Source organism: Giraffa tippelskirchi, chromosome 6 (assembly GCF_054371585.1).
Source record: "Giraffa tippelskirchi isolate mGirTip1 chromosome 6, T2T-mGirTip1v1.2.pri, whole genome shotgun sequence".
Lineage (NCBI taxonomy): Eukaryota > Metazoa > Chordata > Mammalia > Artiodactyla > Giraffidae > Giraffa > Giraffa tippelskirchi.
In genome coordinates this window covers 93,105,104-93,121,025 of record NC_137280.1, presented here as the reverse complement: position 1 = coordinate 93,121,025, position 15,922 = coordinate 93,105,104, and the positions used below count along the sequence as shown (strand labels likewise).

Genomic DNA, 15,922 nt, shown 5'->3' with positions numbered 1-15,922 from the left:
ACGGACCTGCTGGAGGGATCAGAGGGGTTGGCAGGTGAGGAGGACTGGAGTGGAGTGAGGGGGGCCCTGTAGCTTTTGGTTCACATGCCTGACATTTCCATTACCCTGCCGAAGCCCCGCTGGACAGGGACAGGGTAATGATCAGCCCCCTAGGACCCGTCCATGTGAATCTGTGAGGCCGATCAGAGAGCCCTCATTCCCTTGCAGCAGTGATGAGGCGATGTTAGGGTGGGAGGGAGGCGCGAGGGGAGGGGTGGTCACGTGACCGAGTCTGAACCTGGATTAGCAGTTGACAGGAGGGAAGTTTTCCTCTTGCCGATTCTGGTGGGGCCACTAAACCTCGACAATAGAAGTGTTGAGGTTCCAGAGCTCAATTTCCTCACCCCATAGTGAGGGACTGTCAGAAGGCAAGAGAAATAGAAAAAGAGTGCCACCTATACTTTTTGAGCACCTAGATCCACCCCAACCTGAAGCCTCATGTTGGCTGGTTATTTGAGCCAGAGTTTCCTGTTTTCTTGAATTTTCCATCTCTAGCTATTTAAAGTGTCTTGACTTAAAACGCTGCACATTCCTTCAGCCTCCCACTCACCCACCCCTGGCTCTCCTTGGGGTGGAGGCAGCTGTCAGGGACTTGGCTGTCGTCCCCTCCTTCGAGGGTTGAGAAGTTCAGGGGCTGCAGCTGGGAGGATGGACTTCTTAGATGCTGGCCTGGGGTCTCACCCACCTTGGAAGTTTCTCTGGGTGCTGTGGTGGTGCTTTAACTGGCTCTTTTTCCGGGCATCCAAAATCTTCATCCCAGCCCGAACCCACCTGGCCCCTGGCCTCCCGCACACCATCTTGTTTTTCTGGGGTAAGAAGAATCTGCAGGGATGGGGATGCCCAGGTGAGGATGTAAGTGGAGAGGAAAGTTGTGTGACAGCCCCCACTGACTCCCCCGCGGTCCCACTCACATCACAGCAGGCAGGTTGCAGCTCCCACTCACGTCCTGGCGATGGTAACTCTGGGCCTGCCGCAGCACGGACAACCTGGCTCGGCGGTGGTAGGCCAAGCAGCAGTCCTCAAAGGCACCTGTGACCACACAGCCGCCCACAGGCTCAGGTCTGAGCACGTGCATGTACGGCCGTGCATGCACTCTGCAGGGCCGTCCACAGACATGGCACCTATGCGCATGTGCGGCTACGTATGCACCCTGCGGCTTCACAGGCGCCCTGCAGGGGTGCCCCCACGGACATCTGTGGCCACACGTGCATTCCGCAAGGATGCCCACAGACGTGATTATCTGCGTGTGCACACTGCAACCCTTCTAGGCACTGTGGAGGCCCAGGGACGGTGCAGACAGTGAGGTAGCCGCTGGGCTCATCTTTGGCCCTTGACAAAGGGACAGCTGGCAGGAGTTGGAGACAGCCCCGCAGGCCCCAGCTGGGAAGGGTCCAAGACCACAAAATAGATCGACCAAGGCCATTTCCACTCCTGCTCCAGTGCAGAGGACAAGGAGTGGGTGCAATGCCCTGAGAAGGGGAGGGGCATGGTTGGAGGTGGAGGTGCTGGTGCCAGAAGTATCAGGGAGGATGAGAGGGTGGGATGAGCAGAGAATGAATTAATATGGAAACAGTGCTGGGCCTTCAAGGTCCTCTAGGATCCATCCCTCTGACAATCCCTGCCTCCAGGGGCCACATCTAACTTCTGGGAGGGGATTGGGGAGGACTTGAAGGCTCCCTCCATCCCCACCTTCACCCAGAAAGCAAGGAACAGTGGAGTCAGATGGACCGTGTTGCAGTGCCAGGCAGTAAGCTTCCCAGGGCTGGGGGCAACCCTGCCCCCAGGATCAAAGGGCCCAGGTTGGGCCTGACTCCTGAAATGGGCCTCTTATTAGAGGACAATGAGAACGAGGCCCAGCCCCATCCTGGGCAAAGGCTAAGGTCTGCTGGGGCAGGGCTAGGGCCTCTCAGACCTAATGAGGGGCAGGTGGGGCAGGTGGGTGGGGCCATGGTGCTTCCACCTGGCCAGGGGTTCTGCTTGGCCACCTGCTGGGGCTCAGCTGCCTCTTCAGGCCCACAGGGATGGAGAAAACAGTGGCAGAGCTGAGGGACACTGGGGGGGGGGCATGCGGAATGACCTTTGGTCCCCAATATCCTCAAGTGCCTAACTAATCTCCGGAGAGGAGGAGAGGAATTCCCCATTAATAGCAGTAATGGTTATCATAGTAGCTGCCAGGCACTGGGCCAGGAGTATCCAACTGGATTCTCACATCCCATCTCTGCAGTGGGAATTTGGAACCCCACTTTGCAGATGAATAAACTGAGGGTCATAAAGGCCAGACCACACAGGTAGCCTGGGTGGGGGAAGCCAAGATGGAGACCCATTTTCACTGGGCTCCCAGGCTCTGATCTCAACGCCCCCTACCCCTAGGGGCTTTGCAGGCTCAGGTCACTGCAATGTGTCCTGGGCGGTAAGCAGCCATGCCGCCATCTTCTCCCCATAGTTCCTGGGCTGCCTGGAGTTTGGAGAGATGCCTTGGGTCATGGACTGTGGGGGAGGCACCCAGGGACTCTGGAAGGAGAGGCTGAGGACCATCACCCTCAAGGAGCTGCACAAATGCTGGGAGTTTTTGGATGCCTGGTCGGGGAACTGCCCATCAGAGAATGGATTCAGTGCTGATGGGATCAGGGGAGGTTTTTGGAGGAGGGGAGAAGCACATTGGTAGCCGGAGGCACAAGAAAGATGGGGAGAAGAGACTCCAGAGGGGAGGGGAGGGATGAACTGAGGCAGTACCTTGAGCGTGGACAGTGGGAGCCCAGGCAACCGCGAAGCAGGCCACCAGGCAGACCAGGAGCCACGGATTCATAGTGCAGGCTGGTCCTCCCCCTCTGGCACCTACCTTGAGGATTAACTGGGGAGAGCAGGTGGGTGGATGATGAGGACCCAACATGAACAGCGGCAGGCTCTGGGAGCATCCCCATCTCAAGCCAGGGCCCCCTGCAAGGGAGGCAGGTGGCATGGGATGGGGACAAGTGCTGCAGGGACCTGCTGCTGCTCTCGGGGAGGACTCACCAGAGCCTATGGGGTCCCTGGAGCTGGTGCCTGCTGGAGTGGACCTGAGCTCTCCTGCCTGCCAGGCCAGCAGGCTTCACCCTTTATAGATGGGACCCCACCCTGCCGCTCCGCCCTCCCTCCTCCTCCCTGCCTCCTCTCCCACTCCACTTCCTGGCTTCTCCCTCTAGCCCTGCCCTCCTCTCTTCTCCCCATTTTTTCTAGCTCTTCTCTCCAATGTCAGGATGCACTTGGTGGAAGTTGGGGGCCAGGGACAAAAGGATCCAAACCAAAGAACTGGGCAGGAAACAATGATACCTTCAACTAACTGCTTGGATGGGGGTGAGAGGTGGACGGGTGCAGGTGGACAGACCCAGCCTTGACTTTAGCCAGCCCTCTTGAAGGTTCACCTTCTCTCCCTCCAGGCCCCTCAGTCAGCACCTCGGCCTTCTCCCTGAAGGGCCTTTTCTCCTTCTCCTGGCTCCTTTCTTGCTGCACCTCAAGGTGGACCCTGGCTTCCCACAGGCAGGACTCAGGCTGCCTAGAGCAGGGGAGAGCCTTCATCTCTTCTCCCCACTCCGCAGCCACCTGTGCCTGTGGGGCCTTGACCTCATCCCAATTTTCTCTTCTTCCATACAGTGGGGTGACTTACTGTGTCACAGCAAAGCCTTGTTTTTTGAGAACAGGCAAACCCACAGAAACAGAAAGTAAAATCAGCTGTTGCCATAGGCTGGGAGGAGGGGCGAATGGGGATGAGGGTGAAAGGAACGGTATAGATTTCTTTTTGCTCTTAAACTAGATGGTGGTGGTGGTCGAGGGACTCTGTGAATATAGTAAACAGCATGGAATGGTACACTATCAATGGGTAATGTCTCATACAAAAAAAAATCAAAAATGATATTAAAAGAGTTTTATTTGAGCCAGACTGAGGGCTAGCCCAGAAGCCTGCTTCCTAGATTACTCTGTGAAACTGCTCCAAAGAAGCAGGGTTTTCAGCGCAGTTTTGTATCTTGTCAGAACAAAGAATGTCAAACAAGTCAGGGAGACATTTCTTTAAGATCACAGAACAGACCAGCATGTTTGAGGCGAGTCAGTATGACCTTGGCACCTGTGAAGTGAGTCTTCTTATCAAAGGAGGACCAGCACTGGCATCCCAGGAAGGACTTGAATCTTCATTTTGAACACAGACATCCTTGACTTCTGGTCAATGTGTCCTTTTCTTTAATAATTAAAGCAGATGTACAATGTAGGTTGATAGGCCACAAACAGGCTTTTTTAGTTAGCATCAGATTTAAGTTAACAGGGGACTTCCCTGGTGGTCCAGTGGTTAAGACTCCACGCTCTCAATGCAGGGGACCTGGGGTTCGATCCTTGGTGAGGAATCTCGGATCCCCTCAAGCTGAGTGCCATGGCCTAAAAACAAGAATAAAATTCAAGTTAACTCATGTATTAGCCACAATGACTTCCATGTCTCTCTCTCTCTCTCTCTATATATATATATATATGTATGTATATATATATGTACATATACATACATATATATATATAACAGTGCAATATATGCAACTTGAATTTTCCCGAATATTATCTTGAGAATAAGGACCACAACAATAATGTTCTGGTTTTGGAAGAAAAGTGGGAGCTCCAGGTAACCACGCCAGCAGGCACCCACCTAGAAGGAGTTTCTTTTTCTCCAGGGTCAGCGTGGTCCACCCGGAACAGTGGGGTGAGGGTGGGGGCCGTGGGGGTGGAGGAGCGGCAGTAGCGGGGAAGGGGACGCTGCAGAAACCTCACAGCTGATCGTCTGTAACTTTTTATTGTCGACTTCCTTAGCTATAGACCATTCGGAGCATTTATGGCACTCTCTACCCCTTTCTCATCTCTCCAGCTCCACCAGGAGACCCTGGCGGGGCCCCTCACTCACTCCCCGGGCCCTGTCGGTGGCTAAATGGGTGGGGCTTGGCGCAGGGGCCGGGCCTGGATGAAAGCCACTGAGCGCCGAGGCGGGGCTTTCTGATTGGGGCTGAGACCAGGGCGGTGCTTACAGACTCACCGGCCCGGAGCCCAGCGGTCCTGCGCCGGTGGCCGTGGCCGCTCCCGGAGTAGGTGAGGCTGGTCCAGGACGCGGTTCCGCGTGGCTGCGGGCTTGGAGACGCGGCGTGGCAGGCCGGGGCCAGCCTTCCCACTAAGGCCCACCGTCCCTGCCTGCCCGGTCGGCGGGCAGCGGCCAAGCCGTGGCGTTACCCAGTAGGGGCGGAGGTCCCCCGTGAGCAAGCCCACTTCCCCGCCGCTCACAGTTGGTCCCACCAGCAGCCTTAACAGGGAGCAAGGGGTCTGAGGAACCAGCACGCAGGGCAGGCAGGGGTTTTTGCAAGTGTCTGAGCGGCGGACAAGATGCTTCAGGACTAAGGGTCCTGGGTGGAGACCTGGAGTTCCGAGGACCGCAGTTGCTGATTGTGTGGCCAGACCTCCACGGTCAGGGCTCAGCTGAGAAAGGGGAGGCCTGTGTTCCCGCAGCTCCTGGAGGTGGTCAGGGTAAACTGTCTCCAGCGAGAGGACCCTCTTCTCCGCATGTGTGAACACAGCGCAGAGGACGAAGCCGCCTCCTGCTCCCCAGTCCCCAGCTCTAAGCATGAGGCCGTTGTGGGATACTGCCAGCCTGCAGCTGAGCCAAATTCAGGGGCTGACCACACCCCAGGGCCCGCAGGGCAGGATGCAGTGCGGCGTGAGGGGTAGGGGGCAGGGGCACAGCTCAGCGCACCTCTTGGATGGCCGTACTGCAGAATGGGGCAGCCACTGGAGTGAGCTCCTCTGGGGGGTCTGTGTACCCGGCTCACTCTCATTTCTCTGCTGGAGGACCTCCCAGGTGCTCATAACAGTTGACCACTTTTACAGAGAAGGAGATTGAGGGTCTGAGAGGCCCTTTTTATTTTTTATTCTTTGGCCAGGAAAATCCGACTTTTATTTCTTAAATACTGTGAAGGAAAGGGAGACATCTAATGGAGGAAGGCCACTGAGCAGAGGTCTGGGGCTCATTAGGAAGGATCCTGGGTGGAGGGCCTCCTGCAGGTGCTTTTGCATCACACCTCCACCTCCAACTCCCATGCTGCCTACTGCCCTCCTGAACCTCTGGTACCTCCAGGTCCTGGTTCAGGTGGCTTCTGAGAGAAGCCGCTGGGACTGACTCCACACACCAGACCCCGGGTATCCTGTCTGCCAGGCCTGGGCTCCTGTTGTACCCAGCTGCCTCTCTCTGGTCCAGATGCACAGTGGTTGCCAGGCAACTGGAGGAAGGAAGGAAAAGTGCTATGTTTTTTTTTTTTTAAGGATGGCTTGCAAGCCTCTGGCCTTTCAGGGACTTAGTTCCCTGTGTGACCCATTTTACTGTGCTCCCCATGTGGTTGGCCTGCCTCCTGCAAAGTCAGATTTGAAGGGCTTCCCTCCCCGGACTGACCAGCTGCCTCTGTGTTCCAGGGGACCTGGGCAGGGAACTCGGGCTACCACCGCTGGTCGTGGCCTCAGTCCTTGTGTTTCTCCTGCACCTACTGAACATGTGGGGGCTGGGCTGGTTGGGGCAGGGGTGATGTGTGGAGGGAGGGCAGTGGGTCCTGAGGAGAGGATCCCATAGGGGTATGAGTCCCTCTTTGAAGATGCTGGGGCTTCCCTTGTGGCTCAGCTGGTAACAATGCGGGGGACCTGGGTTCAATCCCTGGGTTGGGAAGATCGCCTGGAGAAGGGAAAGGCTACCCACTTCAGTATTCTGGCCTGGAGAATTTCATGGGGTCGCAGAGTTGGACACAAATGAGCAATTTTCACTTTGAGGATGCTGAGCTCCACTCAGCCTTTCCACTCATGTCTCTGGGCACCTGTTACATACCAGCCACGTTCCCAGGAGTGACTGGAGTGAGCAAGCAGATGTCTCCCAGCCAGGAAAGGGGACGGCGATGTTACTAATCCTCATCAAACACCTGTTTGGGGCCATTTGTTATTCATTCAACAAATGGGTGGCGAGCACCTACTGTATGCCAGGCACTAGGCTGGGTGCCCTGGGTAAGCAGTGCAGAGCAGAAAAGTAGCAAGTTATGAAGCAAGATCCTTGGAGACAAGCACCACTGCTTCAAATCTGGAGGTGGCAGGAAGATGCTGGAGATGGGCTGGGCTCCTCTAAAGAGAGTGGCTTGAGATGACAGCAAATGCTATGGGATAATATTTATCCCCACTGGACTGGGGAAAAAACAATCATCTGAGGTCCAGAGAGGTTAAGTTACCTGACCAAGTAAGTGGCAGCCATATTCCAAGTTGAGGTCTGACTCCTTCACTCCACATATACTTTTTGGGAACTGTATTACGCATGTCTTTTTTTTTTTAATAATGTATTTTGTTTAACCCTGTCTATCCAAGATAATGGGCTTCCCTCGTGGCTCAGTGGTAAAGAATCCGCCTGCCAATGCGGGAGACACAGGTTTGATCTCTGGGTTGGAAAGATCCCCTGGAGGAGGAAATGGCAACCCACTCCAGTATTCCTGCCTGGGGAAATCCCATGGACAGAAGGAGCCTGGCGAGCTACAGTTCATGGGGTTGCAAAAGAGACATGACTTAGCGACTAAACAATAACAACAAGCCAAGATAATATCATTTCAACATGCAATCAAAAAAATGATTTATGAGATATTTTCCCTTTTTTGCATAGTAAGTGTTCAAAACATGGCTTATCGAAAAGTTTCAGCACACATCAAGTGCTGAATAGCCACATGTGGCTGATGTCTCTCTTATTGGACAGTGCATTTCCAGCCACAGATAACAGTCAATTCAAAATTTTACATTGTTTCCTTTCTTTCATTTTCTATTGACTTTTTTTTTTTTTAAGGGCAGTTTAATTTTCCCAGCAAAATTGAAGAGAAGGTACAGAGATTTCCTATATATCCCCTACCCCACATTATCAACAGCCTGCATCTCAGAGGTATGTTTGTTACTGTCAGTGAACCTACACTGACCAATACTATCATACAAAGTCCAGAGTTTGCATTCGGGTTCACGCCTGCTGTTGTACATTCCACATGCTCAGTCACTCCAGTCGTGTCTGACTCTTTGCGGCCTCATGGACTGTAGCCCACCAGGCTCTTCTGTCCATGGGATTTTCCAGGCAAGAATACTAGAATGGGTTGCCATGCCCTCCTCCAGGGGATCTTCCAGACCCAAGGATCAAACCTGCATCTCCTGCATTGGCAGGCAGATTCTTTACCACGAGTGCCACCTGGGAAGCCCTTGTACATTCTAGATGTTTGGACAAAATGTATAATGATGTGTATCCACCATTATGGTGTTACACAGAATATTTCACTGCTTTAAAAACCCTCTAGGCTCACAGCATGTCCTTTTTATTCTGATGTTTTGACAGCTGGGGACTTGCTGATCCTGAAGGTACTACCCCTCCTAGGGCTAGCACGTTCCCATAGATAGTAAATAGCTTCCTTTCAAGGGCATCTTTCATATGCAAACCAGCCAGTCCAGAGCCCATACCCTAACCCCCTCCTCTATAAGGCTCCCACACTCAGGGTCACTATTTTCCAGCCCAGGTCACCCCAGGGCCAGGCAGTAGACAACTAGGGACAGGCTCTATGTCCCAGAGCCTGCTGAAATGATTCAAACTAGCAAGTCCTACAAGCCTGCTTATCCAGCCTCACTCAACCCTTCCCACGGAAATCACAATAAGGGGGACTTCCCTGGTGGTCCAGTAGTTAAGAATCTGCCCCCCAATGTAAGGGACATGGGTTCCGTCCCTAGTCTGGGACGATGCGACGTGTTGAGGAGCAACTAAGCCCATGTCCTACAACTATTGAGCCTGTGCTCTAGAGCCCGTGAGTGGTAATTACTGAAACCCGTGTGCCTAGAGCCCATGCTCTGTGCAACAAGAGAAGCCACAGCAATGAGAAGCCTGTGCACTGCCATGATGAGTAGCCCCTGCCTGCTGCAACTAAAGAAAGCCCATGCATAGCATCGAAGACCCAGCACAACCAAAATCTGATTAATTAATATTTTTAAAAATTATGATAGACAGTTTTCTGCTCATAGATCCCAAGAGGAAGGAGCATAACACACCATGCAGGGCAACTTGGGGAATCACCAGGGTCAGCAGGGAGACAGAAGGAGCAAGGAGAAAGCAGGGCACGAGCCTTTCTTCTGGCTTCCCTGGGGAAGGCCAGGCCAGGCAGGGTAAGAGATTTGGGACTGGCCAGTTTGAACACTCTTGGCTGGCCCCAGGGGCAGAGTGGCTCTCCCCGGTTTTCTGGTATAGTACCTCTCCCTGGGGGAACTAGGGCAGGGGGATTTTGCTTCCCAGGAGTATGAGAGCCTGACAACAGAGTTGGCTGGAGTCTGAGCTCTGGATTGGTTGCCCTGCATCTGAAAGGCTCACTCCCAGTTACCCGCTGTCTCTAGGGACTGCTGTTAAGGGCAGTCTGTCCCAGATCAGCAAGGCTGGCAGATGTCAAAACATTATAAAACACAGAAAATAAAACCCATGATGAGTATGCTCATCACCTCTCTCCTCTCATCACCTGTCATCTCCTCTTGTCTGTTTCATAGCCACTCCTTTTTGGCAGTGGATGAATGCCAAGGATGGCCTTCAAGTCTCTCTGGTGTCTCTCCTGCCTCACTGTCCCCCCATCACCTGCCACTCTTGGACTGCTGCCCTGGCTCCCACTGAAGCCTAACAGTAGCCCCTCACCCTTGGCCCCTTGCCACCCCTCCCCTAAGACTGTCGCCTCCTTTGGCTTCAGAGACACAACCCATTTTGTGTCCATTGTCATCGCTGTGTCAAGAGCGTTTTCCCAAGTTTTCGGCCCTGGTCCCTTTTGGAGAGGGCTGAGGCCACACAAACCCTGTGTTGGGATTCTAGCTGCTGATAGAAGGCTTTGAGGTGCCTCAAAGATCATATGTCTGTTTGGTGGTGAACTTCTGCAACTCAAGACTCGTTTTCCCTTTAAAGTAACTAAGTTCAGTTACTCAGTCATGTCAGACTCTTTGTGACCCCATAGACTACAGCATGCCAGGCTTCCCTGTCCATCACCAACTCCAGGAGCTTACTCAAAATCATGTCCATTGAGTCAGTAATGCCATCCAATCTTCTCATCCTCTGTTGTCCCCTTCTCCTCCTGCCTTTAATCTTTCCCATTATCAGGGTCTTTTCCAATGAGTCAGTTCTTTGAATCAGGTGGCCAAAGGATTAGAGTTTCAGCTTCAGCATCAGCCCTTCCAATGAACATTCAGGACTGATTTCCTCTAGGATTGACTGATTGGATCTCCCTGCTGTCCATGGGACTCTCAAGAGTCTTCTCCAACACCACAGTTCAAAAGCATCAATTCTTCAGCGTTCAGTTTTCTTTATAGTCCAACTCTCACGTCCATACATGACTACTGAAAAAAACCATAGCTTTGACTAGACAGACATTTGTCAGCAAAGTAATGTCTCTGCTTTTTAATATGCTACCTAGGTTGGTCATAGCTTTTCTTCCAAGGAGCAAGCGTCTTTTAATTTCATGGCTGCAGTCACCATCTGCAGTGATTTTGGAGCCCAGGAAAATAGTCTGTCACTGTTTCCATTTTTTCCCCATCTATTTGCCATGAAGTAATGAGATCAGATGCCATGATCTTCATTTATTGAATGTCGAGTTTTAAGCCAGCTTTTTCACTCTCCTCTTTCACTTTCATCAAGAGGCTCTTTAGTTCTTCTTCACTTTCTGCCATAAGGGTGGTGTCATCTGCATATCTGAGGTTATTGATATTTTTCCCGGCAACCTTGACTCCAGCTTGTGCTTCATCCAGCCTGGCATTTTGCATGATGTACTCTGCATATAAGTTAAATAAGCAGTGTGACAATATACAGCCTTGAAGTACTCCTTTCCTGATTTGGAACCAGTCTGTTGTTCCATGTCCAGTTCCAACTGTTGCTTCTTGACCTGCATACAAATTTCTCAAGAGGCAGGTAAGGTGGTCTGGTATTCCCATCTCTTTAAGAATTTTTCACAGTTTGTTGTGATCCACACACTCAAAGGCTTTGGTATAGTCAATAAAGCAGAAGTAGATGTTTTTCTGGAACTCTTGCTTTTTCTATGATCCATCGGATGTCGGCAACTTCCTCTGCCTTTTCTAAATCCAGCTTGAACATCTGGAAGTCCTCGGTTCATGTACTGTTGAAGCCTGGCTTGGAGAATTTTGAGCATTACTTTGCTAGCAACATTCGATGGATCATTGAAAAAGCAAGAGTTCCAGAAAAACATCTACTTCTGCTTTATTGACTATGCCAAAGCTTTTGACTGTGTGGATCACCACAAACTGTGGAAAATTCTTAAAGAGGTGACCAGACCACCTGACCTGCCTCCTGAGAAATCTGTATGCAGGTCAAGAAGCAACAGTTAGAACTGGACATGGAACAACAGATTGGTTCCAAATCGGGAAAGGAGTACATCAAGGCTGTATATCATCACACTACTTATTTAACTTATATGCAGAGTACATCATGAGAAATGCTGGACTGGATGAGGCACAAGCTGTAATCAAGATTGCCAGGAGAAATATCAATAACCTCAGATATGCAGATGACACCACCCTTATGGCAGAAAGTGAAGAAGAACTAAAGAGCCTCTTGATGAAAGTGATAGAGAAGAGTGAAAAAGTTGGCTTAAAACTCAACATTCAGAAAACTAAGATCATGGCATCTGGTCCCATCATTTCATGGCAAATAGATGTGGAAACAGTGGAAACAGTGACAGACTGTTTTACTGGGCTCCAACATCACTGCAGATGGTGACTGCAGCCATGAAATTAAAAGATGCTTGCTCCTTGGAAGAAAAGTTATGACCAACCTAGACAGCACATTAAAAAGCAGAGACATTACTTTGCCAACAAAGGTTCATCTAGTCAAAGCTTAGGTTTCTCCAGTAGTCATGTATGGATGTGAGAGTTGGACCATAAAGAAAGCTAAGTGCCTAAGAATTGATGCTTTTGAACTGTGGTATTGGAGAAGACTCTTGAAAGTCCCTTGGACAGCAAGGAGATCCAACCAGTCAATCCTAAAGGAAATCAGTCCTGAATAGTCATTGGAAGGACTGATGCTGAAGCTGAAACTCCAATCCTTTGGCGACCTGATACGAAGAACTAACTCACTGGAAAAGACCCTGATGCTGGGTAAGATTGAGGCAGGAGGAAAAGGGAACAACCCAGGATGAGATGGTTGGATGGCATCACAGACTCAATGGATATGAGTTTGAGTAAGCTCCTGGAGTTGGTGATGGACAGGGAAGCCTGGCATACTGCAGTCCATGGGGTCGCAAAGAGTCAGACACGACTGAGCGACCTAACTGAACTGAACTTGCTAGCGTGTGAGATGAGTGCAATTGTGAGGTAGTTTGAACATTCTTTTGCATTGCCTTTCTTTGGACTGGAATGAAAACTGACCATTTCCAGTCCTGTGGCCACTGCTGAGTTTTCCAAATTTGCTGGCATATTTAGGGCAGCACTTTAACAGCATCATCTTTTAGGATTTGAAATAGCTCAGCTGGAATTCCATCACCTCTACTAGCTTTGTTTGTAGTGATGATTCTTAAGGCCCACTTGACTTCACATTCCAGAATGTCTGGCTCTAGGTGTGATCACACCATCATGGTTATCTGGGCCATTAAGATCTTTTTTGTATAGTTCTTCTGTGTATTCTTGCCACCTCTTTTTAATATCTTCTGCTTCTGGTAGGTCCATACTGTTTCCCTTTGAGGTTGGCTGTAAAAATCAGAAAAGTCTTCTCCTAGCGAGAAGGGAAAAGAACTGGCCAAGGACATGTTGGAGAACATGGGAAGCCTTTCAAAGTCAGCTGCGAGAAGCAAAGACTGTGGCTTTGGGGGCTTTATGTGCATAACTTTCTTAATTTGGGGAGAAAAACTGGTCATTTTGTCTGTTTCTCCATCCCAGTGTTCTATGCCTGAGAAGGTCTGGTCCACCCTAGCCTTGACTCCCAGTATTCTCCTAAGTCACAGGAGGGTGGAAGTCCTGGAATCAAGGTGTTGACAGGGCAGTTCCTTCTGGAAGGCTCTCATGGAGAATCAGTTTCCAGGCCTTTTCCAAGCTTCTCACATCCACCTGCATCCCTTGGCTTGTGGCCCCTTCCTCCATTTCAAACTCAGCAGTGTGGCTTCTTCTAACCTGTCCCTGACCTCTGTTTCTGTCATCACATCTTCTCTGATCTGGACCCTCCTGCCTCCCTTTCATAAGAACCCCTGTGATTAACACTGGCCCATCCTGATAGTCCAGGATCACCTCCCATGTCCAGAGCCTCAACTTGATCAACCTGCAGAGTCCCCTTGCTGTGCAGTATCATGTATCCCCAGGTTCTGGGCATCAGGACATGACATCCTGGGGGAAGGGAATTCTGTTGCCTCCCATAGCATTCATGGGGGGCAAACTCCTAAGGGAGGGCAGGAAACACTCCTCAGGGGAAGTGAAGTGCAGACTTGAGGCAGGAGACAAACTCTGAGCAGCCAGAGTTTGTCCCCTGTGGACTGAAACTCCAGAATAGCAGAAGCAAGAGAGAAGCTGGGGCCTGCCCAGAGAAAAGATCACACATTCCTCATTTTCAAAGTCAAGGAGACCTTCCCAACTATGCATGCGCAGAATGGCTCCTTAGATGTCAAAAGAGAGAGGGCACCACTTCGTAGTAAGTGATGTCAGCCTACCCATAGGCCTCTTTGCTGGAATCCATCTTGGCTAAGAGATGTGCACGCACATGGGAGGACACTGAGATCACCCAATACGGGCTCTGAACCAGACAAATGACTGGCCAGAGGAAACCCAGAAGACATGCCTCATAAAAGTGATTCAAATTACCACGAGAGTGTGACTCTCTCTCCAAGCCCATCCGTGTGTCTATCCACACATATCCCTTTTTCCTCCTAATAAGCACTTCACTTGTTTCACTACTTTCTGTCTCTATGTGGAAATTCATTTCTGCACAGCTAACGGGCCAGGGTCCTGTCACCGGCCACTGGTCCCTGGTGGTCTTGTGGCTAGGATTCAGTGCTCTCATTGCTGCAGCCGGACTTCATTCTCTGGCTGGCAACTGAAATCCTGCTTCAAGCCACTGCAGGCTGAGGTCACCCAAGATGAGGCTCAGTTCTGGAAGGCAGCAGTAAGGGAGGGTGGGTGGGGGAACAGAGAATTCCAGGCAGAGGGAACCAGACACATAAAACAGCAGGCTCCCTGAATACCTGACCCAGATGTGACCTGAGGGCCCTTAACATGAGCATAGAAAGCCAGTGGAGAGGACAACTGCCCAAGTCTGGAGAAAGAAGAGGTTGTCACAGTTGTGGGGGGGCACAGATGCTGCTACAGATCCTACAAGGAGTGGTCCTGTCTCCACCAGGAAGAATCCTCTGGCCCCAATGTCAGGGAGGAGCCCTACTGTGGCCACTTTCTGGCCCTGTTCAGACCCAGAGGAGCATCTCCCCTTCTCCCCTCATGGAAGGTTTCTATTCAGTAATCTTTGGCCTGTCTATCCCTGCCCCACCTTTCTAGGGAAAAGTAGTTTCTGGTTCCTCCTGACCCTTGGCCCGCCCTGGATGGGAAGCCTGTGTGAGGGTTGAACACTCCTACCTCTGGAATGTGAGGCCCTGGGAGTGAGAGGGACACAGAGCTGGGAAGCAGTGCTTCCTCCCCAGTCCTCACTCTCCACCCTCCACCTTAGCCCTGATCTGCTCAGGCCTCTGATCCCTGCCACACCAGGAAGGGCAGGGAGGTGGGCAGTGTTCTGAGGATGCTGGATCGGTCACTGGATGGGGAATGAGCCAGTTCACCACGGGACAGCAGACAGGAGGTGATGGGGCTTCTGACAGGAGGGGCGAGTTGGGGCTGGGGTGCCCCTCCAGCTTCTTATTGCCACCCCCACCCCCCGCTGTGCTCAGGTTGGTGACATCCCTCAACTACGGGCCCCTGGAGTCTGATAGGTCCTCCTTGGGTCAGGGCAGAAGTGGGTGCCTGTCTCACACACTGAGGAGAGGACCCCAGCTTGGGTGGCCTGATGGTGGGGAGATGGGGGATGGGGAGAGGGTGGGCTCTGCCAAGTCATGGTAAGCCTGGGCTGGTGTCTTACTGCCGTGGGCCCTCGAGAGAGAGAGGTTGGCTGCTGGTTCACTAGGTCAGCAGAACTTTGACACCTACTGGGTGCTGGAGATGGAAGGGAGGGGTGGCAGGGCTCGCGTTTGCTGACTGCTTGTGGCTCAGCTGGTAAAGAATCCACTTGCAATGCAGGAGACCTGGGTTTGATCCCTAGGTTGGGAAGATCCCCTGGAGAAGGGAAAGTCTACCCACTCTAGTATTCTGGCCTGGAGAACTCCATGGACTGTGTAGTCCATGGGGTCGCAAAGAGTTGGACATGGCTGAGTGACTCTCACTTTCACTTAACCAGACCCTATGCTGGGAACAGGCCTAGTGACCGCGCTTCTGGGGGAAAGGACCAGGGGTTGGGCGGGGGGAGAGGGCTGCAGGGGCCTGGGTAGAGAAAGCCCCAGAGCATCAGCACAACGGCTCGGAGAAGCGGAGGAGGGGGAGGCAAGCATGTGTTCAGGGGGACTTCCCTGGGGGTGAGCCCAGGAAAATCCCTACTCCTGGGGGGAAGCAGGGGCTGGTCTGGGGGAGATGGACCAGCTCCCCCATCCCCGCCCCACTGGCCAGCCTCTGCGGCTGAGCTCCTGAGGCCCAGCTCCCCATCTTCCCACTGGAGCTCCAGGTCTGCTCTATCCATCAGAAAATGGGAGGCCCAGACCCCAGAATTCCCATGACCTGTGGAAGACTGCAGTGTCGGTGTGTGATGAGGGCCACCCGAGCTTCCCGCCCACACCCAGCGTGG

General features: G+C 52.1%; 2 protein-coding genes across 2 annotated transcripts; both read right to left on the bottom strand.

Annotated features, from left to right (window-relative positions):
• Nucleotides 1-257: 257 nt before the first annotated feature.
• Nucleotides 258-2,845, bottom strand: CCL25 (C-C motif chemokine ligand 25). Its single transcript, XM_081503037.1, has 4 exons — nt 2,773-2,845; nt 951-1,068; nt 725-861; nt 258-397 (listed from the first exon to the last, which is right to left on the bottom strand). The coding sequence occupies exons 1-4, from the start codon at nt 2,843-2,845 to the stop codon at nt 258-260; spliced, it is 468 nt and encodes a 155-aa protein (XP_081359163.1).
• Nucleotides 2,846-3,925: 1,080 nt separating this feature from the next.
• LOC145509834 (uncharacterized) lies at nt 3,926-11,233 on the bottom strand. The gene is made up of 3 exons (XM_081499229.1): nt 8,226-11,233; nt 5,084-7,519; nt 3,926-4,443 (listed from the first exon to the last, which is right to left on the bottom strand). Exons 2-3 carry the CDS (start codon nt 5,662-5,664, stop codon nt 4,425-4,427), a joined length of 600 nt encoding a protein of 199 aa, XP_081355355.1. The 5' UTR covers nt 5,665-7,519; nt 8,226-11,233; the 3' UTR covers nt 3,926-4,424.
• Between the last annotated feature and the right edge of the window lie 4,689 nt (nt 11,234-15,922).